A 24,366-nucleotide genomic window follows, 5' to 3' on the forward strand; every position below is an offset into this window, starting at 1 on the left:
TGGTTCACTGCAGAGTCCCAGATATTATTATCTAAGAACTGATACAAAGGTCGGTATCTAACTGATCTTCAATAACACAGTGCATTCGCTGTCCATTATCTGTGTGCAGAGCTGCTCCGATTTGACATAAAAATTCCAGAGGGACTCAGAAGAAAAGGGAAGAGAAGAAAGGAATGGTGTGGGATGCTGAGAAAATGCTGAAAACATTTTAATGGCAGCTCGGGCAGGAGGCCAGATGAGAATGTCTTCAGACAGAACAAAGCCCAGTCAGAGGGTGAGACAGAAGAGAGGAGAAAAAAGAAGAAGAAAGGGATGGAGGGAAAGAAAACAATGAAGATGGCTGGCTGTAAAGATTATCTGCCACATCGTCCATGACGCTGCCATCTCTACACAAGTGCTCATTAGCAGTCTGAGCCACACTTCAAGGAGAGCGCTTATTTTAGACAGCAGGCAGCAGCAGCAGTACGTTACACTCAGGGTCATTTTTCCCGTTTTAGCCCCCCTTTACTTCGATGACTGAGATAGCTGCAGTCAGCACTATTACTGTATTGATTAATGGATAGTAGAAGATGCTATAAGAGGGAGCGGCGCTGGTTATTATGGGATTAAATGCAAGCACGCCCACTCTGGCTGTTTTACAGTACATGATCCCAAAGGAAGTGGCTAAACTGAGTGCAGGGATTTTGACATATGAGAGTAATTAGCAGGAACTATCTGGATTTCAGAAAATAAGTAAGATTTAATTTTCTAGTAAGATGATTTAGCAAGCAAGCTTATCATTTGTTAGAAACAAAAGCCTTTCATACATAGTACACATGAGTACAAAAGCCTCTCATTTGAGATCTGAACTTGCATCACTAAGAAACATGCTTTTAGTTGTATGAAAAGCAAAGAGAAATGCATTAAGAAAAATTGAATGTTTATGGTTATGATCACCACATTTGAGGTAGAACACATAACACAGCAAGCAGAAGTGCAATAAATCAACAGAAATGAAGTAGATACTAGATATTTGTATTGAACGTACCTCAGAGGTGGGAAATTAGAGCTTGAAATTACGTGATTTTTGATCTTCACACGTTCAGTGCATCAAGTACTCGACAACACACATCATTCACTCGACCACAGAAACAGAAGAGCAAAAGAGGAACGAAAAGTGTGTTGGCTGAGGGCTGAGAAACCTCTGTGGTTATTGCAAGGTTGTCTCAGCTCCCCTGTCTGACATAACCTTCCTTAGTCTACCTACTCTTTACTTAACCACCAAACACAACAGAGCATCCCTGCCACTGTCTCACTCCAGTTGATGCAATCGAACATCACCCAACCTTACCTCAGCTATTGAGTAAGAAATCTGAGTTCCCAGTTGCCAGTGAATGTGACATTAGCCCAAATGTCACCACCAGAGAACCTTAAATGAACTCGCTGCACTGCTGCATTTAACCAGCATGTTGGTGAAAACACATCTGCGTGTCCCTTGTAGCAGTGAATTTACAGAATTATTACCTGAATGTGCAGCTTTCCTAAACTTATACAGAGCTTTGAATCAGCTATCTGGCCCAAAAAGAAACTGGTTTACTCTTAGTTTAGGATGACAGGACAAAAAGTATGTTTTAATAATCCAAATGCTCCTAAGAGAGACTAAATGTGCTTCACAGAAGATGAAAATGCAAAGAACTTCCCAGTCTCTAGAGATGAGTGGCATGCATTAGTGCTGTAGTTTTTGAAAGATTATATTATTATACTGCTGTAATTAAGGGGAAGTGGGTCTGGTTTTTTTTTATGGATGGGCTTTTACAGAGTTTATGCATTTAGAGTTTAAACTCTATTAAAGGTATACTTGGTTATTATTATATTATACAGTCTATGATAGCAATGAGCCTGAGTTATGTTGTCTACTTTTAAAACCATATTCTGGACAATGCGGTTTCACTTTCTTTACAAAATGAAAGTGGAGCAAAGGCGACCTCTGTTGGCAGGCTGAGTTTATTAAAATAAAGATAAAAAATTGAACCAGGTCAGCTGAAGGAACCTGTTCATAGGTGGTAAAAGAAAAGAAGCATCACACTGTAGCATTCAGTAATGTAAAGACATGCAAAGTCAGCTTATAAGGATATAGTCTATCAAACACCGTAATCAATACGATGTTGTACAGCAAACAACACTTTTCTATTCATTTGAGGATTTAAGTGCTCCACCTTTGGTTAAATTGGACAGTTTCATCATTATTTGAATGGCACCGCATAATTTAAAAGTAAGAAATTAAATCAGGACTGAGTGCAACACTTAAAGTGATGTTCATTGCAAGTAACCTTGTACGAAATAAAAAAAACATTAAAAATTAATTCTCTGAATAATCAACGTTTTAATGTAGTTGTTGTTTTTATGTTTCTCTTTCCTGACTAAAAAGTATTTTGGAGTTGTATCTGTCCTCTAAGCTTCCTTTACTTTTCAATACAAATTTAAACACATAAAACACTGTATCATGCGTACATTCTTTACAGGACATTTTGCATTTCATATGTTTCTTATTGTTTGTCTTATTTACTGCACAATTTTGTGTATTTACCCGTATTTATGGTGGTGGGCTGTAACAAGCAACTAATAAAGTATTTCTATTCTATTCTATTCTATTCTATTCTATTCTATTCTATTCTATTCTATTCTATTCTATTCTATTCTATTCTATTCTAACAGTGGGGTTTCTCTTTAAAAGTGTTCTATTTTTAATGGAATACTGCAGAACAAGTGATCATTAATGAAGCTATTATTCAAAATCATTCACCCTTAAAAGCAGCAGCAGGAAGATTTCCCAAGATTGATACAACTCTAATCTGACATCCTGAAAAGCACTTCCCACTATATCAACAAAACATAATCCACATGCATTTCACATTTCCACGAGAATTTTGATCTGTGGTTTAAAACATGCAGTTTGTTCTGGTAAACTACGAGGTTTGGGAGTTTGGATCATAAGAGGGGTTGTAGGGTGGCTGCACATGCTCGTCTGATTGTGGTGGTTCTGCATAAACCTGGTGAGGGTTGAGCGGGTACATCGGCATCCCTGGATTGTACGGAGCAGGATGAGGATAACCTGGATTGCCTGAAAAGACAAAGAACAGATTTATTTTTATTTTTTTTTAAATGAGTGTTGCTTTTCAAATCATTGTTATTGTCCATTGTTGCTTAAACTCTTGACCTGGTACAGTAAGCATCAAAGGAGACAACAAATAATTGGAAAGACTTGGAGCTATGCTGTCTGTCTTGACCCGACCTCAGTTTTTGCTACTGAAGAAATAAATCTTTAAAGACATGTCAAACATAAAGAAATTTTTTTTTTTTTAAAGAGCAAATTACTTCCTCACACAGCTGAACCCTGGGTTTAGCTTTGTTTGTTTTTAGCAGACATTACTCTAACAGCAGTGAATTAACTGCTTGCACATTTGGTGTTCCAGTATTCAAGGCAGCAGCCTAGTATACAGTATATAATAAGTATTCAAAAATGATCTACAAAGCAGAAATTGTTGCTCTATAATGATTTTTAATTATTAAATATAAGAAGCTGCTAGATTTAAGATTTTGTATTCCATTCTGGTTGACTTAATTTGACAATAATCTTGTTTGTCTTGTCTTTTGTGTGGCGGATGACTTAGTTGGTTATTGTAGCTGTAAACAAAACACAGTACTGTAGCTGAATTCATCCAAATCTCACCCAGAAATAAAAAGTAATAGCATTTAACTTCACCACTTGACAGAATTTTATGTTTAGTGAGTGGATGTTTCTAGCTGGAATGAAACTGGTAAATTATAGTTTAAGTTAATTATAGTTAAAGTAGTTACAGTATAGCTTTTGTAGCACAGTTGTTAATATTTTGCATAGACCTGGAGAGTTTCATCCAAAATGTAGAACTGTAAGTTGTTAAAACATTAAATGTTGTTTATGGGGAAAGATGAATGGGATGTTTTTGCATGGAACAGAGGCCTGAAGAAAAGTGTCAATATTTGGTAACGGGGCAACTTCTGGGACTGAGATATTTAAGTAATGCTGAAGTGGCATAACTACAGTTCCTTGAATGGCCACTTGAGGCTGGCTGCAAAAGTAAATCAGTCCCCTTTAACATCCATGTTAAAATGCCCAACTTTACAGCAAAAATATTAATATTTACAGCCCAATATGATAAACAGTTTGAGTCTCTAAAGCTAATTAACTATGCATGGGCTGATTTTTTTTTTTTTTTTATGTAACTCCCCCATTTAGATTTTTGTCGGGCATAAAGTTTTGCATAGTTAAGTGTGAGTGATGGGTGGGTATAAGACAGTCCATGTCCCAAATCCATTTGCATATCCTGCCTCTGCTCCAGTAATGTCCACTCCTCTGCCCATTATTTAAAGGTGGAGTAAGTATTGCAAAAATAGCCAGACAGAATCACACTGAGCTCCAGACTGCTTTTAGGGAAACCTGTGTGTGATGTGACAATCTTAAACCCATTTTATTTACTGTTATATATCATAAAAATCATACAGATCATCTACAGATGTATCTTTTATCAGCCAAGCCTGCTGTCATCTTTATCGATGGCTATTAAAGTAATGAGATAACAAAACCGTGGAGTTTTAAAATGTCATGAAACAACTTACTATATGGTGGTGGTGCAGGGGGCATGGGGTCTCCAAACCCTGGCACTGGGTGATAGCCTGGGTAGTCTGGCTGGTATCCACCTGGCGAGTGTGGCTGCACGGGTGGCTGGACCACTGCAGAGGAGATTATCACAGGTAAATAAAACCACAGATCTAGTTTTGTTTGAAAATAATTCATAGAAATACGAAGGTGTTTTCTGGCTGAAGCAAACTGCAAAAAAAAAAAAAAAAAATTATCCACTAATGCAGCAGAAACACTTTACTGTGAAACAAATCAGTTGGATTTAAGGAAATATTAAAGAGTCATTTGTGTCTCATTTGTTTAAGGCGAACAACCACCAAACTGTAGAATCAACAAATATGACGCTGGCCTCCTGTCCCCCTCCATCCGGACCAAATACCACACCTGGGGTGACAGGATTTTCTCCATCGCCGCTCCCACCCTCTGGAACTCACTCACCAAAAGCATCAGAGAATCATCCTCACTCTCCTTATTCAAGGAATTCATGAAGACACATCTATTCAACACTGCCTACAGAAATCCCCTGCTCCCTTCTCCACTATATTTAATTCATTTATTCATTTTTTTTGTGTTCTTGCCTATGTTGTAAAGTGGAGTTTTGTGACAATCGGCGTACGTTTGTCTGTTTGTCTGTTAGCAACATTACTCAAAAACGGAATTTGGATGAACTTTTCATGGAAGGTCAGAAATGACACAAGGACCACCTGATTAAATTAAATGTTACATTAAATTATATAGCTGCTCATAGTCTGGATCCACAGATTTGTTCAAGATTTCTGTATCATTGTGAGATAGCGGCACGGCATCACTGTAACTATGACAACAAGTGAACGCTACGTCACCTGCCTGCTGATGATCACATGATTGTGATCCTACTACAAATCCATCATAGCGGGCTTATCGGGACTTATCTGAAATCATACAACGACTGAGCAGCTTTGGCAGAGTTCTGTGCTCTCTGAGTGCTTTTCTTGTAATTATTATTATTATTATTATTATTATTATTATTATTATTATTAAATAGCTGTTCTGCTGGGAGGCAACCAACAGCGACTCCAAGCAGTTCAACACTCAAAACACAGCGATTTGTGGTTAGAAGGATTGAAATTCAACTTAAACAAGATACAATTTGATAGCTTGTAGAGTTCACAGGTGCTGTTAGGTGGATTCTGCTGTTAGACAGTGCGAGGCTAGCAGTTTTCATCTGTTTGTAGTCTTTATGCCAAGCTACGTTAGCAGACTCCTGGCTGAGGACATGAGTGTGGTATCAATATCAGCCACAAATGGAAAAGCATCTCCTTGAACTATAACTGTTTACATTATACATCTCTACACATTACACAGAGAATATTTTAAAGTTTTTCAGTGTATTTTTCTGTAGCAAGCTAAACTATAGCCAAACTTGTGGCCTACCTGTATGCGTTCGGTTGCCTCCTTTGCGACATTTCTTGTAGCACAGGCAGCAAGGGGCCACACAGCAGATGATGAGGCCCACACAGAGGATGATGGGAAAAACAGACCCCAAGATGCTTCCCAAAAGTACACCAGGGCGGTTGGTCTTATTAGTATTGACACCAGGCCTGTAAAAAAGAAAGAGAAAAGAGCAATTTTACAGGGTATCTTGATTAAAACATGCTTTAAAAAAATCCTATAATGTCTTGTGTATTATACATTGTAACAAGAATCACCTTGATGAGCAGCGTTCCTGTTGGGATTGAGTTATGCGTTGTGTCTGGTCCCTGCAGCAGTATTTGTAGGTGCAGTCGCCACAGCAGTAGTAACTCATACTACATTGCTGTGTTCTATGGGAAACACCATTCCAGTCCGTGTAGCTGGTGCAGTACTCGGCTGTAAGGTGTAAAAACACCAGGTCATGGTGAAAAGCAGTATAACATAAACTGATTAAAGGCTGAGCTAGAAATCGCAAACATAAACGCTACACAATGATACTAAAGACAGTACACTATCTTACAGTGCAGTGTGGCAGGTTGCTCCTTTAGGCTTTTACAGTTGGCATATGACCAGATAAGTAGCAAAGATACTAAACTTGTCAGAATAAATACCAAAATAATAAACCTACCCCATACAGCCGGGACCACGACCACACACAAAATACACACAAGACTGGACAAGACATTTGAATTCATAACTGCCATCATGTAGTGTAATGAGGAAATGAGTGTGACTGTGCAGTGAGACAACTGTTTAAACTTGTGTCTGTCCCACCCTGTAACAAGTAACCCAACAGCATTCCTTATTTCATGTGAAAGACTTGACACCGGATAATTAATGAAAGATTGTTGCAGACGTTGTTGTAAACAATTCTTATTGACTCTAACTAATATTAATCCCTTTAGTGTTTGTCTTTTCCTCATGAAGAACCTTATTTAAACAGGTAAAAGTTTCATTGAGATGAAACCGACTTTTGGAGACATGCTTGGGAGAGTGTAAGTTGCATAGACGCTGCCAGATGCTTAAACTGCCAGAGATAAAACACAGCAATAATAGAGCTCCTCCACTGAAAAGCAATTTGAGTCTGAAAACAATTACAGCCATGTTTGCAGCTACCTGTAGCAGCATAACTGCACAACGCTGAGGCACAAAACACAATATATGAGTGCAAATTTGACTTATGTTATGTGATTAGTTATTTCTATTATTTACCCTTCTATCTACATTTTTTCACTCCAGATTATTCTGACAATCAGCCTGCCTGTCAGTCAAGAAGTCTAAACTGATTTTACATAATAAAACACGTGATGTGCTTATAGAATATGATGCAAATTAAAGTAACTAGTTCAAATTGTCTTCACCATAAGACCGTGAAATGCTATTTTTCTAATCAATGTATCAGTAACATTCAATAATAAGTCTGTTTATCTATACTTAATGTTATTTGTCTATTACTTTTTTACTAGGATCTGAATTCTGCCTTCACCACTGGTAGCGAAAGATACACTTGAAAATAAAACCATACAGAAACCCAGAACACAGTCAGGTCTCACAATGCTACGTTAAATTTCAGTTTCTTTCCTTGTGCAACATGTGGATGCAATACAGCGAAGTAACTCCACCCAAGCTGGCTCTGAAGCAGTCAGTGTTATCTGCCTCCACCCAGTCTCTTTTGATCTAGTCTGTTACGCTTGAGCACTTAAAGCTAATTATCACACAGCAACAGCAACTCCAACATACCCTCAATAAAAAAAAAAAAACAGTAGACAAAATGGATTTCTACAAAAACAGTAAGTTTAGTTGTTAAGGTTTAGGATTAGTTTTGCTGTTCTGTCCCTTATCCATCACTGAAATCCAAGGAATAACTGCATCAGTATTTGTAAAAAGTTAGCAGGTTCTTTGTGCAATTTGATACTAATTATATAAACCAGAGTAAATGTTAATTTATTCTTCCTATTTGTAAAGCCATTTACTTGTAGACCAATTGACAATTTCTGTTTGCTCTGCTAACCTACTGTGCACAATCAGCTTCTTGGCTACACCAGTGACTAAAAGGAATTACATCATTAAATAGAAATGTGCCAAATGAACACCTTTTATTCATTAGTACCAGATTATTTTGTACCAGTCTTTTGTTTTAAAGGAAACTATTCCTCATTATACACCTATATTATAAAGTATCATATTACCCTCCCATTATAAGTTTCAGAGCAAAGAAAATTCATGACATTGCACTCGCAATATTTATATTCAGTCCCTCAAATAACCTGTATTTGTTTTTAAAAAAATAAAAATACATTCATTAATCTGATTATTTAGCAGTACTCCTTTGATTCTGTCACTTTTGTCACAAATGTACATATCACATTCCTTTCTGAAAATTCAACATCCAAAACTTGTGGAAAACAGAAAATATATACTTTATTGAACTTTTTTCACAAAATGAAAGTTGTATATTAGGGCTGTCACGATATCAGATTATCAAGACATGATTATCCTGAACCAATAATAACATTAATGCTGTCAATCAAAAGAGCTTGTTGAACTTTGCATATTGTGCATTTTGCCTCCTTTTTGGCAAATGATTTACACTCAAAATCTGAGTATAGGGAGGTGGACAGTCAGCAAATGTGACTCTAGGTTGTTTCAATGTCGGAGTTTCAACTAGATAGTTGATCTCACAGTTTAATAAACATATCAATCTTTAATCTTTAATGGTGGCATATCGTGACACCCCTATTATATATACATATATATTTTAAAAGAAGCATCAGTGACAATTGTTCTTGAATGAAGAACAGAAAGGGTGCAAAAACAAATCTCTGTCACTATGTTTTTTCCCAAAGAACATCCTGTATATGACTGTAACCTGTAATCCACACACTCACACAAATAAAAACACTCCAATTAAAGTCACCTTGAAGAATCAACACTGGCCAAAGGACTGAACTCACAGGCACAAGACAACATTAAAGACAGTTTTCAGTCAGAAAGCATGGCCTACAACGATGTATGCTACGACAAACAAATCGATTAGTCAGTCTACGTAAGAAAATTACCAACAAAGGTGACATTAGGCCTCTGTTCATTAGCTGGCATGTCGTGTCTCGAACATCAAAAGGTAAAATAGGTCCTGGCATACATGTGAAAACAACTAAATGGAATATGGTTGCTACTAAGCTCTTTGACCGCAACCAAAGCCTAAACAAAGGAAGCTGGAAAGTCAGGGACTTCCATCATGGTGGCTCAACGGATCAATGCCAGGCTTGTCATATGACTTATGAATGTACTTCAGCTGTACTTTGCAAGAAAAAAGGTCACCTTAGTAAAACTAGTTTCAAGTAATTTCAGTCAGCAGAAAGCAGAAGTGATGGCTTTTTGGAAGGAAAACACAAGTGACACAACACAAGAAAAAAAACAGTATAATTTAACAATGCTGAAGGTAAGACAATTAAAGTTTCACAACATGCAGTTCGTGTTGTAACAAAAGGAACAAAGGTTGAAAGGCTACAATGTTTAATGGCTGCTTTTAGAAAACAGCACAAATAACAAGCAAAAAAGTAATGTGGATGGCTTCGTGAAACAGACCACTCAAGAATAAACAGAAAAGAAGTGTTCTAAATGGCATGCAAACTTTTGCTTGGTAAAAAGTAACGTGGCTAAGAAGGCACAGTTGTTTCTTGCATTTATTGTGTGTAACGTCACACTTTCTGTTTGCTGTCCCGACTGTGGATGTTTGGTTGATTGAAAAGAAAATAATCTCCTTTGGTTAATAAATCTAAAGCTGCCAATGTGTTAGATACAGCTCAGTTAGATACATGTACAAAAGAAAGATGGGCAAATGAAAACAACCTGAGCGACAAGGAGAAAAAAAAAAACATCAGGCGAAGTCTTCTGTGTGCATGAACACAAAAAAAGTAAACATTACTACTTTGTTGAATTGTCATGAACTTTCCCTTTAGCTGGTGGGATAAATAAAGACCCTGGGTGCTTTTCATTATGTCAGCGTGTCTCATCGCTTCTCCTTCTTGTGGCTTAGCTTCTCCAGAAGCCTCCTTTTTTTTTTAGGTGCACTTAAGGAATTGGAAAACATTCTAAGACAGCGGAGGGGGAACAATTTCCATGTCACAGGAGAGAAGTCATGAGTAAGCATAAGTTATCATAGTGAAAAGCACTCAGCTTCCTGAACAATCCCTATCCCCTCTGTTACAATCTGAATGCCAGCAGTCAGCTGACAACGACAAAAATCTTCTCCAGCATACATCCTCCAGTGACAAGCGTTGCACACTTGGACTTGATTTGTTCCCAAGTAACATTTACAGGACTTATAAAGCGGTACACACTTTTTGCAGCAGAGAGGAAGAACCTAAGCATGTGTAAGAAAAGGGTTCAAAGCACTTCTTCAGTCTGCTATAAACTGTCATATAGCAATGAGACGATGGCCACAGACATCAGAATACGCTCTCCAAAATCAGACCACTGAATGTGACTGCAGTCACTGTAGGCCGATGAAGAGGCCAGGCAGGTTTGGCCAGTGGAGAGTAAAGGCAGGAGGGAGACACAGAGGCACAAGGCTGAAAAATGACGAAGGACTTTATCTACTCTTTAAAATCAGACTCAGTGGTTTCATGTTTAATTTTGCCAAGACGACTAAGATGGAGCCACTAAGGAACTGTTAAAAAAAAGACAATCTCACTACGTATATGTACTGTAAGTCCATGCAACACGAGCCAAAAGGTGTCAACATTTTCACCTGGCAACTGTTCAACAGAACAGCCACAGCATTACTGTAATAACATTCCCATATTTAACCAACAGAACACACAATCAAAGTGCTCTGGAATTTCTCATCTTCATTCAGATTTCCAGTTCTGCCAAGTTGGAAAATGTCGCAGCACGTTTGAGGCTGACAGCGCAGCGCTGAGGTTCACTAGCCGGTCTTGGGTGGTGGTGCAACATATTCGGGGTTGTATGCAGGCTGGGCGAGGAAGTCTGGGTATGCGGGTGGAGCGTTGGGCTGTGGCTGGACAGGAGGCTGCAGAGGGTACGCTGGCTGGCCGGGGCCGTACGCAGCCTGGCTGTAAGGCATCGGTTGAGGAGGGTGGGCAGGACCGGCTGGAAACAGAAAAGAAAACATAGTTTGAGGATTAAAGGGCTGAAAAAGTTTCAAGCACTGACCAGCACTGCAGTTCTGTGGCATACACAGAAATGTTTCCTTCCCCGTTTTACAAAACATGAACCAACATTTATACCAGCGGTGGTTTTTCCACCTCCGCTTCCGATTACAGCTATTCTGAGGCACTAAAATTGCATAATGTTGCTAAATTTCCTCAAGCTTCAATGTAGTATGTAATTACTTTGTAAAGGGCAGTATGCTGTGTGTCTCTAAAGAAATCTGTTATTGACACTTTGTATAATTGCAATACAATCTTAAAACCACTGTTTCTTGCAGTTATCTGTAAGAATGGAGCCCTCATAGCATTGACACAGACAGGAATTATAAACAAGACATGGTGAAAGACAGCAGTTTAGACACCGTCTTTATTTTAGCCTTAGTTGACTCCTTGCAGCAAAAGCTAACAAAACAAATCCAAACTATGCAGAACATTATTTACATTTGTGGTTATCTTATCTTGGGTGAAATATTCAATGTTGTAGTCAACAAAACTTTTAATATTGTGACATTTTAGTCAGATTTTTGTCGTGCCTTTTTTGTTTTTGCCTATCCAAGGTCTTCAAAAGAAGCAGTGTTAGCCTATTTAAAGCAGACAGTATTCATGTCACTCTGCTCTGCAGTAGCACAACAGACTGAATCCAGTTTGTCACTTCCAATTTCTGGATGTTTGAACAGAGCTACTCCCTCGCTGTCGTTGCTCTGCTGGCATTACTGCACACAGGCCTGATCATTCATAAGCAGTATTTATTAACTAAAACGCTGTTTGTTGTCTGGGTTCAACTCAAGGCAAGCAGATAAAACACCAGGAAACGTCAATGCAGTAATACGCATTTGGCAAACATCTAGATGAAGATTTTAAAAGGCTAAAAGCTGTCATCAGTTGTCACTTATTACTCTTAATAGCAGAGAAAAGGGTGACTGAAAACACTACATTCACAGGAGTTTTGTTGGTCTATATGTTTGTGCAGCTGAAAAATGTTTGGTCAGACAGTAGATTCATTTTCTTTTTCTTTCCAGGAGCCAATTATATTAGATAACACTGCATGCACAAACAAGATTCTGCTGCCTAAAATAGTCTGATGAGAGGCTAAATCAACTCATGAAGAGAGGAAAACATTTATCAACTAACATATTTTGTCAGAGTTTGAAACAAAAATATTGTTGGTGTTGAAATCCACACTCACTGGCTTCCTGATACGTTGGTGGCGGGGCGAACTGTTGTCCTTGGTAGGGTGATGATGTGGGCATGGGCTGAGCCGGGTAGGCAGGCTGCACTGGCACCGGCTGGTAGGGCGGATACTGGACCGCCTGGTAGGACCGAGAGGGTCCGGGCATGGCAGCCTGCTGCTGGGGGTACGGGTGAGGAGTGCCGGTGACCACTGTGGTGTGGGTGGTAGCTATCACAGCTGTAACCAAACAAAACACAGAACCACATAAGAAATACAGCTAATATGTGCTAGCTAAAGGTTCAATCACAGGCTGTGTTTTAAATTGTATACTTTTTCTTTTGTTTTTTTAAATACATACTACAGCTGTCCCTTGCAAACTACACACTGTTTCATGCAGCATGCGTACAAATGGGACGTAGCACTTCGCTATTGCACCTTAAACTTTGTCTTTTTCGGTCTGTTGTGCAATTTAAGCAACTTAACAAGCCTTAACGAACAAAAGCTCATTTCTGGTTTGAGCTGAAATGGGTAAACTTGATCTTACGTTGGTTAACAAGGCAAATAAAAACACTAATGCTGACAGTAACAGTAGCCCAAACAGGTGGCAAATATACCTCCTGATTAACCACAATGTATTTTCACAGCTAAACTGCATCAGGGTTTCTGCAGAAATCAGCCAGTCAAATTTAATTCTTTTTAATGCCATTTTAATGCTAGACTGTAAAAATTTTAATGCCACAACCGTGAATTCAACAAATTACACAGGTTTGGTTTTTTGTAAAAGATGATTTTTATATGAAAACTGTCCCTACATTTCACTACTTCTGAATCCGGAAACCACCCCTGACCACCCACGGGCCGTAGTCAGTCTCCGAATTCCACATTTTCTTGCCATTTTTACTGGAATTTGTGTTTCCCCATTTCCCAGCTCTCCTCCAACTGGTCCAACCTGCCGGCCACTTTCCAAACATGCAGTTTTTGGCAATTGTACCCAACCAGCCTTAACAATTGTTTCAATGCTTCGGCATGTTTACGCAGATGCACATATCTGACGAATCACAGTCTATAATTATATAATATTATATCATTATTATCAAATATTTTTTTGAAAACTGCAGAAAGAATTTTTAATGCCACTGAAAATCAAATTTAATGATTTTTAATGCCATTTAAGGCCTTAATTTTCACAAAATCTATTTAATGACTATTAATGCTTTTTAATGCCCTGCAGAAACCCTGTGCATACACAGAGATTAAGAAATACACTCAGACAATGGTAAGTACACAGCATTACAACAATAAAAGAAAAGAGAAGTCCACATTTCAGAGATGTAAATTAGTTAACTCAGACCACAACTTCTGCATTTAATCTACTGTGTAAACCTGACAGTAAGAACAGCTAAAAAAAAAAACAAATCTAGAAATTGTTCTGGCGTCCAAATGTTACTTGATTTAGTGTCACTAGGATTCTTGCACGGTCTTTGTTGTAATATTTAAATAATAATTCTACTTTTTTTTTTTTTTTTAAACATATGGCACCAAATCCTAACATAAGTCATCACAGGGCACTTAATGTGGTAAGGTCAAGATCTTTCAGTATTACTGAGACAACCCCAACAATTCCCCCTTGAGCAGCACACGCCAACAGTTGGGAGGAAAAACTCCCTTTAAACAGGAAGAAACCTCCAGCAGACGCAGACTAATGGTGGGCGGACGTCTGTCTCAACATGCTGCTGTTACAGACAGCACAGAGAACAGATGAGCACTGAGAAACAATATTAAACAAATGCTGTTTTGTTTTGTTTTTTAACCCCTGAAGTGCAAATCCACCACAATCTAGACACAGAAGACAGGAGACAAAAATGCTACACATAAATTTACACATCCATTTATCTCATCTTACAAATGAAAGTTTAACAAAGCTTTAACTTGCATTTTTAATTATAGTTAATACGCTTTTAAAGAAAGTCTAAAGCTGAACATTAATCAAAGATAAGGCGGTAAAGGATGGTGCTTGTTTCACTGAAGATATGTCACCTATCATAGGCTATCTGGTCTTAGTCAGGGAACTTAAACATGATTTAGGTTACAGTATTTTGAAAACTAACTTGAACAAATCATTATCACTTGCTGAGATGATATTTAGTACATACAAACACAGATTTAAACACATATCTTTGCAGGGCCTCCTAATGACTCCATCTAAAATGTAAATCCAACAGTATCCGGAAGACAGCGCTGCTAAAAAAAAAACACTTGAGGGACGACAGACATGCCTTTCTTTTCTCTCTCTCTTTTTTTTCTTTTTTTACAGAGTGGGAGTCATCATGACCACTTCCTGTAAATGACGTGGGATGGCCTTGAGTTTTCCCCCTCTGTGGTTGTCGTGGAAACAATGACTCATACGAGGTGGAGCTCTAACATTCCTGGATTTGATCCCAACGTGCAACACTCAGCCAAGGAAGCCACACTATGTTGCTCACTTCTGTTTCAGCCTCTCTGTCAGAACGTTGTCACCGACTGGCAAACCCTGAACAAACTGGCTAGAAGGTCAAACTGACAGAAAGCGAGTTGTGATAATATACTTGACTGTATATACGTATAAACACAGGAGTGCTTTAAGGAATTCACTGAAAAAAGTGAATCAAATGGCTGGCATGACTTGTGTGATATAATAACTACGAAGAGGAGAAAATACAGCAGAAAGAATGGATTAAGTGGTGTAAACTAGAATTAAATCCACACTGTTGGAATTAAGTGCAGAGGGGTTCTCTGTCACAGATTGCACAAAGCTCCTAATATATAAGGCGTGGTGGCATCACATGCTAATGTTTTCTGTCTATGTAAATATATGATGTAAGCATCTGTCCTCACACTCTAACCTGAATATTCATCCTAATAAACAAGCGTATCTGCTTGTTTTTTTCCCTTCCAATATGCTCGTTTCACTGATAAAAACACAAACAACTTATACAATCAGGTTTGTGCAGAAGAGGCACATTTGAGTTGGGAATTTGAGCCATTTACATATTTTCTCAAAAAGGTACAAAAGGGATGTGATGTGAAATCACTATTTCATGTTATGAAAGGGTTTTTTTGTTAGTTTTTTTGTTTAAATATGATACCAATATTAACTCAAGTAAACTAAGACCAACTTACTAGATGTATTTTTTATCTTTATTTATTTTTTTAATGGCAGATTTTGTCATAACTATGCATATGAGTCAAGGGCTTTAATATCAAATTATCCCAGAGTCATGAATTAAACTTTCTCACACAAAGTTGAACAGAAAGCATGGACTATGCTACTAATGAAATCTCACCAACACACACTTTCTGAGGTGATATTTATCAGGATGACATGGGGGATTTATAACAACTTTAATCAAGCTGAGCGAGTTTGGTGAATTAGCCTTTAAAAACATGTCTGAGCTAGCAACACAAAAAAAGTAAGTGGTTCAAGAAATGAAAAAGTCCATGTGTGAAGCCAGTTGTCTCTGCTTATGACTCAAACTCTGAGCAATGAATAAAACTTGTAGGACAGAAGCCAAAGAAGAATTCATTGGATCTATGTTATGTTCTGGACATGAGATGCAGACGGAACTTTAAAAGACAAAGGCTCGATTGCAAACACTGCAGGCTGAACTGAATTCCTGAAGAGTTTTTGATTATTCACACTAACTGATGGCAAAAACTTTTCCACATAAATATTGGCTGAGTTTGATTCCGGCATTTGGTTTCAAAAACTGCACAGCAACTACTCGAAAATAGGAGAGATCCAAGGCAACAGCACTTAAATGTTAATGCTGCTCAGATGCAGATCTGGAACAAGTGCACTGATCACAGTTAGTACAACAGATTTGGTGGTCAAATGCACTAACTAAAAAAGACACATTACAAGCAGCAGACAAGTGCAACACAGCATATGTTTACATTTTTAATACTGATTTTGTACTTTGATGCTAAGAGAAATGACATGAAGATGGACGTTGAAGCTATACTACGGAGTTACAGAGTTACTCTTAGATAGTAAACATTGAAAGCAACAAAAAAGCTACAATAATTTAGTAGTCAAGGTTGGTGAGCTTCCTACAAAAGATGCAGTTTTTTAAAAACAGAACACAAATAGACTCTCGGCTTCATTACATAGATGTGTTGTATGAAACATTACTAAAACAGGAGAATTGAATTTCCCTTCGGGGATAAATAAAGTTATTGTATTGTATTGTATTGTAAATAGTGTAGGTCAGGGTTATATTCTCTGTGCTGTTTTGAGCCATTAGTGACTAACTAATGACAACAACTCATTATAGTTACCTACAAATTAAACTAAAAGCTAAAAGTACGTATAAAAAAAAAGCTTTTAGTGACTTGAAATAAGAATTTGATTTTAGAAAAAATAAGACTGAAGACAGAACTTATATTGTGTCCTTAAAAAAGTACCTAAAATCTTATAAAAATATACAGTAAATGTCTACAGTTTAAATCTGGGTCAATTTGGTTAAATTTGTCAATGCAAGAAGCACAAGGAGGCACTGATGCATGTTTATTGAAACTGGGATGTCTACGTGACTGTGAGTCAGTAGCCTTAACAAAGTGTTGTGTCTGTAATGTAAGAACTACTCAGAATTTCTTAAATCTTGTCCCTGACAAACAAAACTAACAAAAAAAATGAAACAACACTTTGAAACAATATAAACTAAACTGAAACACGCACATTAACTCTAGAAACTAACTAAAAATAAACTGAAATGAGAACAAAAATTAAAGGCAACATAAAGAAAAGGGGCTGATGAAAAATCTAAAACTGTCAGAACATTGATGTGGGATGAACAGGAATAAGTGACATTTATTGTACAACAGACTGAAGAAACATGTCAGCCAGTCCAATATGGTGACATTGCTGTTACTGTTATCTGGCTTGACAGATAATACGTAGGGCAATCAGCTAATTGTGGGGTTTGGTTTTTGAGTTAGATGTGTTCACAAGAAGAAAAATATAGGTTTACTTGTAACACGTACACTACCATTTAAAAGTTTGGGGTCACTTAGAAACATCCTTATTTTTGAAAGAAAAGCAGCTTTTTTTCAATGAAGACAACATTAAATGAATAATAAATACAGTCTAGACATTATTAATGTGGTAAATGACTATTCTAGCAGGAAACAGCTGATTTTTAATGGAATATCTCCATAGGGGTACAGAGGAACATTTCTAGCAACCATCACTCCTGTGTTCTAATGCTACATTGTGTTAGCTAATGGTGTTGAAAGGCTAATTGATGATTAGAAAACCCTTGTGCAATTATGTTAGCACATGAATAAAAGTGTAAGTTTACACAGAAAACATAAAATTGTCTGGGTGACCCCAAACTTTTGAATAGTAGCGTAGATACTATAGATGTGGTTTAATAAAGACAACTTCATTAAAACCGCAAAAGCCCATAAAGGTGTTTCTAAGCATCTTTAAACTAGAATTCACATCTGCAGAAAATGTATTTGTCATATGTACACCTGAATTCACAGCACTGAAAGTAAGCAGCACCAAAAATCAAGTAAGGGCATGATCTTTCCACTGAAGCAAATACAACAGCATCAAAGTTAGGCAAGAAGTCCAAACAGCAATTATCTCTGACTGTACTGAATCATCAACCTGTGGGATACACGGCTCACCACAAAGGATCTCACAAAAGCGAAACCTACGGCGTGCCAGAGGAGCACAACTATGAACGCCACACTTCCACACACAGTTTACATAATCTTTGCAGACTGCGGTGATCTCGGAACATTAGATTAGTTTGCTGCCTGTGTGTCAATGCTGATGTTATTAGTAAGACCAAACCACTGCAATAATGAAAGTCATGTGGTGGGTGGGCCAGCAGTCCTCAAATGAGTTCCCTGATGTTCTGCTTCGCGAAAACAACACAGACAAATACTCCAACACACTGGAAACCAAGAGTGTGACTTCATGTTTTAGACAAGGCAAAAATCCAACACTGCATGTAGGTTAAAAAGCTCTCAACAGCCAGCAGTTCAAAACTGTGTTGCTCGTTGGTTATGTGCAGGAAACCTACACATGTGCAGCACCATGTTGCAAATGCAGCAGCATATACCCGCAATCCGTCAATATATTACTCAATAAGCAGTATTAACCTCCTGTTTACATCATTTACGTTTAGCTACATGGGTCATTTGTCAGTCTGGTCTTTGTATAAAATGATACCTAAATAAAACGGTTACATGCGTACTGCAAAAAGTTTGTGGTTATTTTAATATGGACAATCATTGCAGCTATGTTACAAACTACCAGATCGCTGCCATGTATAAAAATGTAACCGGTGATTCAGCTTTTTGTGAAGAAGATTATGTAACTTGAATGAAGCACAATATTATTATTGCTCAAAAATGGGAGTTGTCACAGATGCTGATCTGCAGATCTGCAAATCTGGAACAAGTGCACTGACACAATTCGTACATCAGATTTGTGGTCAATGCACTGACTAGCTTCTACTAGCTGAGCATTAAAAAGGCACACTACAAACAGCAGACAAGGGCAACACAGCACAAGTTTACACTTTTAATACTTGGATTCTAACAGAAATGATATAAAGGTGGATGTTGAAGCTATACTACGTACTTACAGAGCTACTCTTTGACAAAAAAAACTATAGAAGATGCACATTTTTAAAAACAGAACACAAATAGACTTTCAGCTTCGTTGCACAGATGTGTTGCATGAAACATTACTAAAACAGGAGTAAAGAGTGATACTCTCAGGTGCTGCTTTTAGCCATTAGTGACTAACTAAGGTAGCAAGCCAGTGTATGTGGGACAAGGTTATTACAGTTAACTAGAAAGGAAACTAAAAGCTAATAGGTGTGAAAAAAACATTTCAGTTACCTGAAACAAAACCTTTTTTTTTGCAAAAAGAAGACTGCATGAAATAGAATTGTAACCTTTCAAAAGTATCTAAAATCTAATAAAAAATATACAGCAAATGTCTACAGTTTAAATCTGGGTCAATTTGGTTAAATCTGTCAATGCAAGAAGCACAAGGAGACTGATGCAATTTTATTGAGACTGGGATGTCTACATGACTCAGAGTCAGTAGCCTATTTTTTTGGTTCAAGTTTCAAACTATCAATGAGTAACATTAATCAGTGCTCATGTGTAATGAATTATGTCGGTTTACTATTTCAAGGGCGATTTTTGTGGTAATGCGTGTCTCATCATGAGTAGGATTTCTGTAGAGTATTCTGGGGTCATAGCCACTAAATATATCAAAAATGTGGTGCCTTATGTTGACCTCCAACATAAATAAATCAAACCATGGTCTGTTTTAATACCCTGAAACACTGTGAATATCAAGGTACTTAAACTCTTGGTCAAAGAACCACCAGCCAGATGCATCTAAAAGCATCACCTACCACAAAAAGAAGTATCAGCTGTTGGTGGAGGGCTACTTACGTTGTGGCTTGCGGCACATTCTGTACAGACAGCAGCAGGGACAGACACAGCAGCAGATGAAGATCAGCATAATGATGACGGAGATCACGACACCAACAACCATGGGCATTGGTGAGTGAGTGAAATTTCTGTAGTCGCTGAAAAAGAAACAAAAGGCAAAATTATGCAAAATAGTATTTATGTTGCTATTACCTTACTGATAATGTGCACATGTTTTCAGAACTTCCCAGCAGTATGTAGCAATAAGTCCCATTCATGTAGTTAATTAATGTGATCAGTACTTGCATAAGCAGCAGGAGGCAGAAGGATTGATGAACCAGTTAAATTAATCATTTAGCAGCAATAAGACAATGATTTTGCAATAGCCAGCAGTAGTAACGGTGTTTCTGCATATCTTAAGATGCTGAATTAAATGCGCACACACACTCCACTGTGGCAGTAATCCAAGTTTCAATTTGTCTGAGTGTGCTATCTTCCAACAACTCACAGGCACAACACAAAACATGCATAAAGACATACATGAAGATTTATAATACTTTGCAAAGGCCTTTTTCTTAAAAAAATAAAAATAAAAAAACTGAATTCCATGTCTTCAAAGATTTTTCAAGACCAAGAAATACCATTTTAATCCTCCACCCAGTTTGTAACATAGTTTACGAATGTAGCTGCACACATTAGTTCCATGCTGGTGGTCGTGTACAGGAAGACATTACTTCCTGTTACTGAACTGTGAAATCATTGTACACACAGTCTCAAACCTTTGGTGTAAGATAGAGGGAGATTTTAAAAAAAACCCACTGATGTCAGTCTCACTATCTAAAATGGAATTTTTTTTCTCATACCAAGAAATAAGAGACAGTTTGTTATGAATTACAGAAGATAACAGCATACCATTCTTCTTGTTCTTCCTTAGAAAGTGGCCAGAAACTATCACGGCAGTGATCCCCTGTAGCAGACAGAGAACAGAGAGGCAGAGAAAACATTGTTACCATTAATCACAAAATTATAATAGTGGTTTAAATGTCGGTGATGAATTGGGAGAAAAGTATTATACGGGAATAATGACACACACAGCTCACATTAACACAGTGCCTCAGGTTTATGGCAATCCAGAAATAAAACAATCAGTTGATTAGTTAATTGATCGATCAGCAGCTATTTATACAATAAATCAATAATTTTTCCAAAATGATGTACTTAAAACCTCGCCAAATGTGTAGATTTTCTGATTTTTGCTTCATTTCTACAGGAATAATCCAGATATCTTTGTGTTTTGGACCACTAGTTGAATGAAAAAAATAATTAGGATATGTCACTGTGGGTTCTGGGAGAGTGTATTGAGAGTTTTGGATTTATAATGAAAATAACTGTGGCAGCTCTACAGTCAATCGAGAAATCGAACCAGCAAACTGATCTCTGGTTTTATCTAACTACACACTCAGTTGCCACTATACTAGACAAAAGTAAAATAATCTAACAGTTACAAGTCTAGGGTTAAAATTAATCCTGTATTTACAGAGAGGTTATTTGGTCCACCCTTATTTACACATCAATCCTTTAGGTGTACTTAACTAAACCTAAAACAGTCTAGCAACTGCTACAGCTGTCCTTCATTTGTATTATAAGGTTCAGTTTAATAAATAGTTTAGAGTTGTTGATTCAACTTTATGGTTATTTGGGCATAGTTTACAGGGGTGTTAAATTATGCAACAGAGCTACTTCTAATATGAACTCATTAATACCAATGAAGTTAGAGTAACTAACAGAAATAACTCAACACAATCCTAAAGCATTGAAAGCTATTAGTTGTTCAATTAAAACTGAACATTATAACCTTCCTTCAGGACCATCCTGTACCTTATAAACTACTACTGTGTCTGGAACAGTGGCTAACTTAGCTTCAAGAGTTCATATTCACACATTATTAAACTCCTTTTTTCTACTTGAAATGGGAACATTATAGTAACTAATAGCAATAACCTAAGTTTGTAGAAAATACTAACCGGTCACACGTTAGTTAAATGTGTTTTTGTTAAAGAGTCTGGGAGCATTAACTGAGAGAAACTAACGTGAGGCAGCGAAGACAATGTTTTATGTAGAAACGATAAGTTTTAGCAGACAGCAGAGGTCTGGTTTCAGCGCTAACGTCAGTGGCATCGCCCTGAAAGTGGTTGGTTTGAAGCTAACCTCACGGACAGGAGCTAAAATACGCAGCTAGTGAAACCAAAGAAGAAAAACAAGGGCAGTCTGCAGAGAGGACCAACGAACTTACCATAAACACAGGGGGACAGGACGACACACAGAGCCAACACAGCGACACTGGACAGGCCGGACGCCATGGTCACGTCAAGATTCCCGTATCGAGTCAGGAAACAAGGAGTCTCCTTCCACGCCAGGCAGGAGGAGGTCTGATCTGATCTGAAACACCGCTGCAGCCCAGAACCGCTCACCACGGAGCCGCCTCCAAGCAACCAAGCTCCGCCCACTGCCTGGCTGCTCTCACCGTACTCTATATATCATTCTAGATGTACAGGTATATAAATGAATGTCGTTTGTAAAAATTAAAAACAATTAAAAAAACAACGTATTTTAATTTCTACATATGAATGTATGTATGTATGTATATGTAAATTCAGCTCAGCAATTTTTTTTTTTTTTAAATCTAAAAAATAATAATAATAATACGCAAACTGGACACAAACAGTAGCAATGTTACTCTACTTTAGGATTTGGGTAATTCCAAAATTGGAGGACATTTTAAGTCCCATCCATCAAATTTCAAATAATCCAAGTACAAAATACTAAAATATGCAGTTGTTGTGTATATTTACTTGTCCTGAGACCAAATCTTAAAAGTATTTCTTGGATTAAAATACCAAATAAGTCTGGAGTTCCCCCTAAAATGCCATTTTTCTCTTGTCCCTTCCCTAATTGAATCTCAAATAAAACAATTAAAATCAAATTTAAAGCTCCTTTTTTGGTGTTATTTTTTCATCGATGTCTCTTGTAATTGTGGTGGGAAAAAAATTATTCAACATAATATTTAAAACAATAACTATTATGCATGGAACATCAGAATCAGAATCAGCTTTAATGGTCAAGTATGTACACAACATACAAGGAATTTGGTTTCGGCTGTTTGTGTCACCCTAGGAATATGGAAGAGAATAATAAAAAAATAGAGAAACTATAGAAGTAGGAACAGGGAGGAAAAAAACAGTAGTAATAAAAATAAATATAACTCAATATATACAGAAATTTATACCTAAAAAGTAATATATAAAGACAGAAGTGCAAAAATGATGTCCCACAACAACTCTTTTAGCATAACCTTTTTAGCAGGTAAGAAGAAGTAAACAATGAATCGCATGATATGCTGGAATTAACATCATTAAACAGTTTTCTAAAAGAATGGCATTGCTATATTGCTGCAATTACATTTACTGCGGCCAACTACATGATGATTAGATCATTTATATAAGCCAATATAATCATATTTTGTACATTAGTCAAGGTGCTCAACTTAGTTTCTGTAAAATATTTTTATTTTACTCATTATCCACAAAGTAGCTAATTAATATAGGCGTACATGTGTCCTGTGTACTGATTTGAATGTATTTAAGTAGCCCACTGGCAGTTTTGAGGTGCCCATACTTTTTGTGTTGCTCGTTGTTTGTATATTTTTTCTCCCCCACACTGGAGGGACACTGTTTAATCCACCACATTTATCTGATAACTCTATACTTTGTTGTTTTAGATTTTACTCAACCAACAAAACCACTGACTAAATTGCTTCATCTTGGCCAGTTGCAACATCAAAAAAATGCTTTTTAGATCATGATTAAATAAATGTTATAATCCAATATAATCACATGATATTTTTTGTCCAAATAATGAGTACTTGTAGTTTTGATATGTTTACTTTTAGGCTAATAGACTATTTTTACATTGTAGTATTTCTAGCAAATAAAAATAGTTTAAAGATCTGAGTCTAGAGTTTGTATGGGCACCAGTTCAAGACAGATCCTCAGGTTAGATAATGTGGCAGGACCCATGGCAGACTGACATTTGTTTAATCAGTGCATATTAGACATAGTTACTATATCGTTTCCAATATATCTTTTTATTAAAATGTCAGACATTTTGAAACAATTACAATTTGCCAGAGCCTGAGCCCAGTCGCCCAGGACAAAGATGCCCCCTACTGGCCCCCTGGTTTCTTGCACTCTCTATACACTGTGTATCAGCCACTAACTTGTGTTCAGTAAATTTGTAATAATATAAACCGAAATAATAAAAGGCTCAAAGTTATTTTTTTGACTAAGAGAGTCATGATAGAGTCTCAAAATCACACATTAGTCTGGCAATCAGCTGGAAGTTTGGATTGTTTTTGTAGCTGACACTGTATTAACTACTATTAACTAAATTGTCACAAACTAACCTCC

General features: G+C 37.2%; 2 protein-coding genes across 2 annotated transcripts; both read right to left on the reverse strand.

The window, feature by feature from the left end:
• Nucleotides 1-1,965: 1,965 nt before the first annotated feature.
• LOC111578053 (protein shisa-4-like) lies at nucleotides 1,966-6,873 on the reverse strand. Its single transcript, XM_023284638.3, has 5 exons — nucleotides 6,738-6,873; nucleotides 6,346-6,505; nucleotides 6,071-6,237; nucleotides 4,636-4,749; nucleotides 1,966-3,100 (listed from the first exon to the last, which is right to left on the reverse strand). Exons 1-5 carry the CDS (start codon nucleotides 6,814-6,816, stop codon nucleotides 2,946-2,948), a joined length of 675 nt encoding a protein of 224 aa, XP_023140406.2. The 5' UTR covers nucleotides 6,817-6,873; the 3' UTR covers nucleotides 1,966-2,945.
• A 2,642-nt stretch (nucleotides 6,874-9,515) lies between these two features.
• LOC111578054 (protein shisa-5-like) lies at nucleotides 9,516-22,433 on the reverse strand. The gene is made up of 5 exons (XM_023284639.3): nucleotides 22,194-22,433; nucleotides 20,813-20,867; nucleotides 19,922-20,058; nucleotides 12,470-12,691; nucleotides 9,516-11,224 (listed from the first exon to the last, which is right to left on the reverse strand). The coding sequence occupies exons 1-5, from the start codon at nucleotides 22,258-22,260 to the stop codon at nucleotides 11,040-11,042; spliced, it is 666 nt and encodes a 221-aa protein (XP_023140407.1). The 5' UTR covers nucleotides 22,261-22,433; the 3' UTR covers nucleotides 9,516-11,039.
• Nucleotides 22,434-24,366: the final 1,933 nt, after the last annotated feature.

This window comes from Amphiprion ocellaris, chromosome 5 (genome assembly GCF_022539595.1).
Source record: "Amphiprion ocellaris isolate individual 3 ecotype Okinawa chromosome 5, ASM2253959v1, whole genome shotgun sequence".
Taxonomy (NCBI): Eukaryota; Metazoa; Chordata; class Actinopteri; family Pomacentridae; genus Amphiprion; species Amphiprion ocellaris.

Excerpts from the sequence above, each read along its gene's own strand:
- LOC111578053 (XM_023284638.3), bottom strand. The coding sequence starts at position 6,816 with ATGATGGCAGTTATGAATTCAAATGTCTTGTCCAGTCTTGTGTGTATT. Across the intron at positions 6,506-6,737 it reads CGTGGTCCCGGCTGTATGGG|CCGAGTACTGCACCAGCTAC; the intron begins GTAGGTTTATTA and ends TACACCTTACAG. Across the intron at positions 6,238-6,345 it reads CAGGAACGCTGCTCATCAAG|GCCTGGTGTCAATACTAATA; the intron begins GTGATTCTTGTT and ends TCTTTTTTACAG.
- LOC111578054 (XM_023284639.3), bottom strand. The coding sequence starts at position 22,260 with ATGGCGTCCGGCCTGTCCAGTGTCGCTGTGTTGGCTCTGTGTGTCGTC. Across the intron at positions 12,692-19,921 it reads AATGTGCCGCAAGCCACAAC|CTGTGATAGCTACCACCCAC; the intron begins GTAAGTAGCCCT and ends GTTTGGTTACAG. Across the intron at positions 11,225-12,469 it reads ACCAACGTATCAGGAAGCCA|CCGGTCCTGCCCACCCTCCT; the intron begins GTGAGTGTGGAT and ends TTCTGTTTCCAG.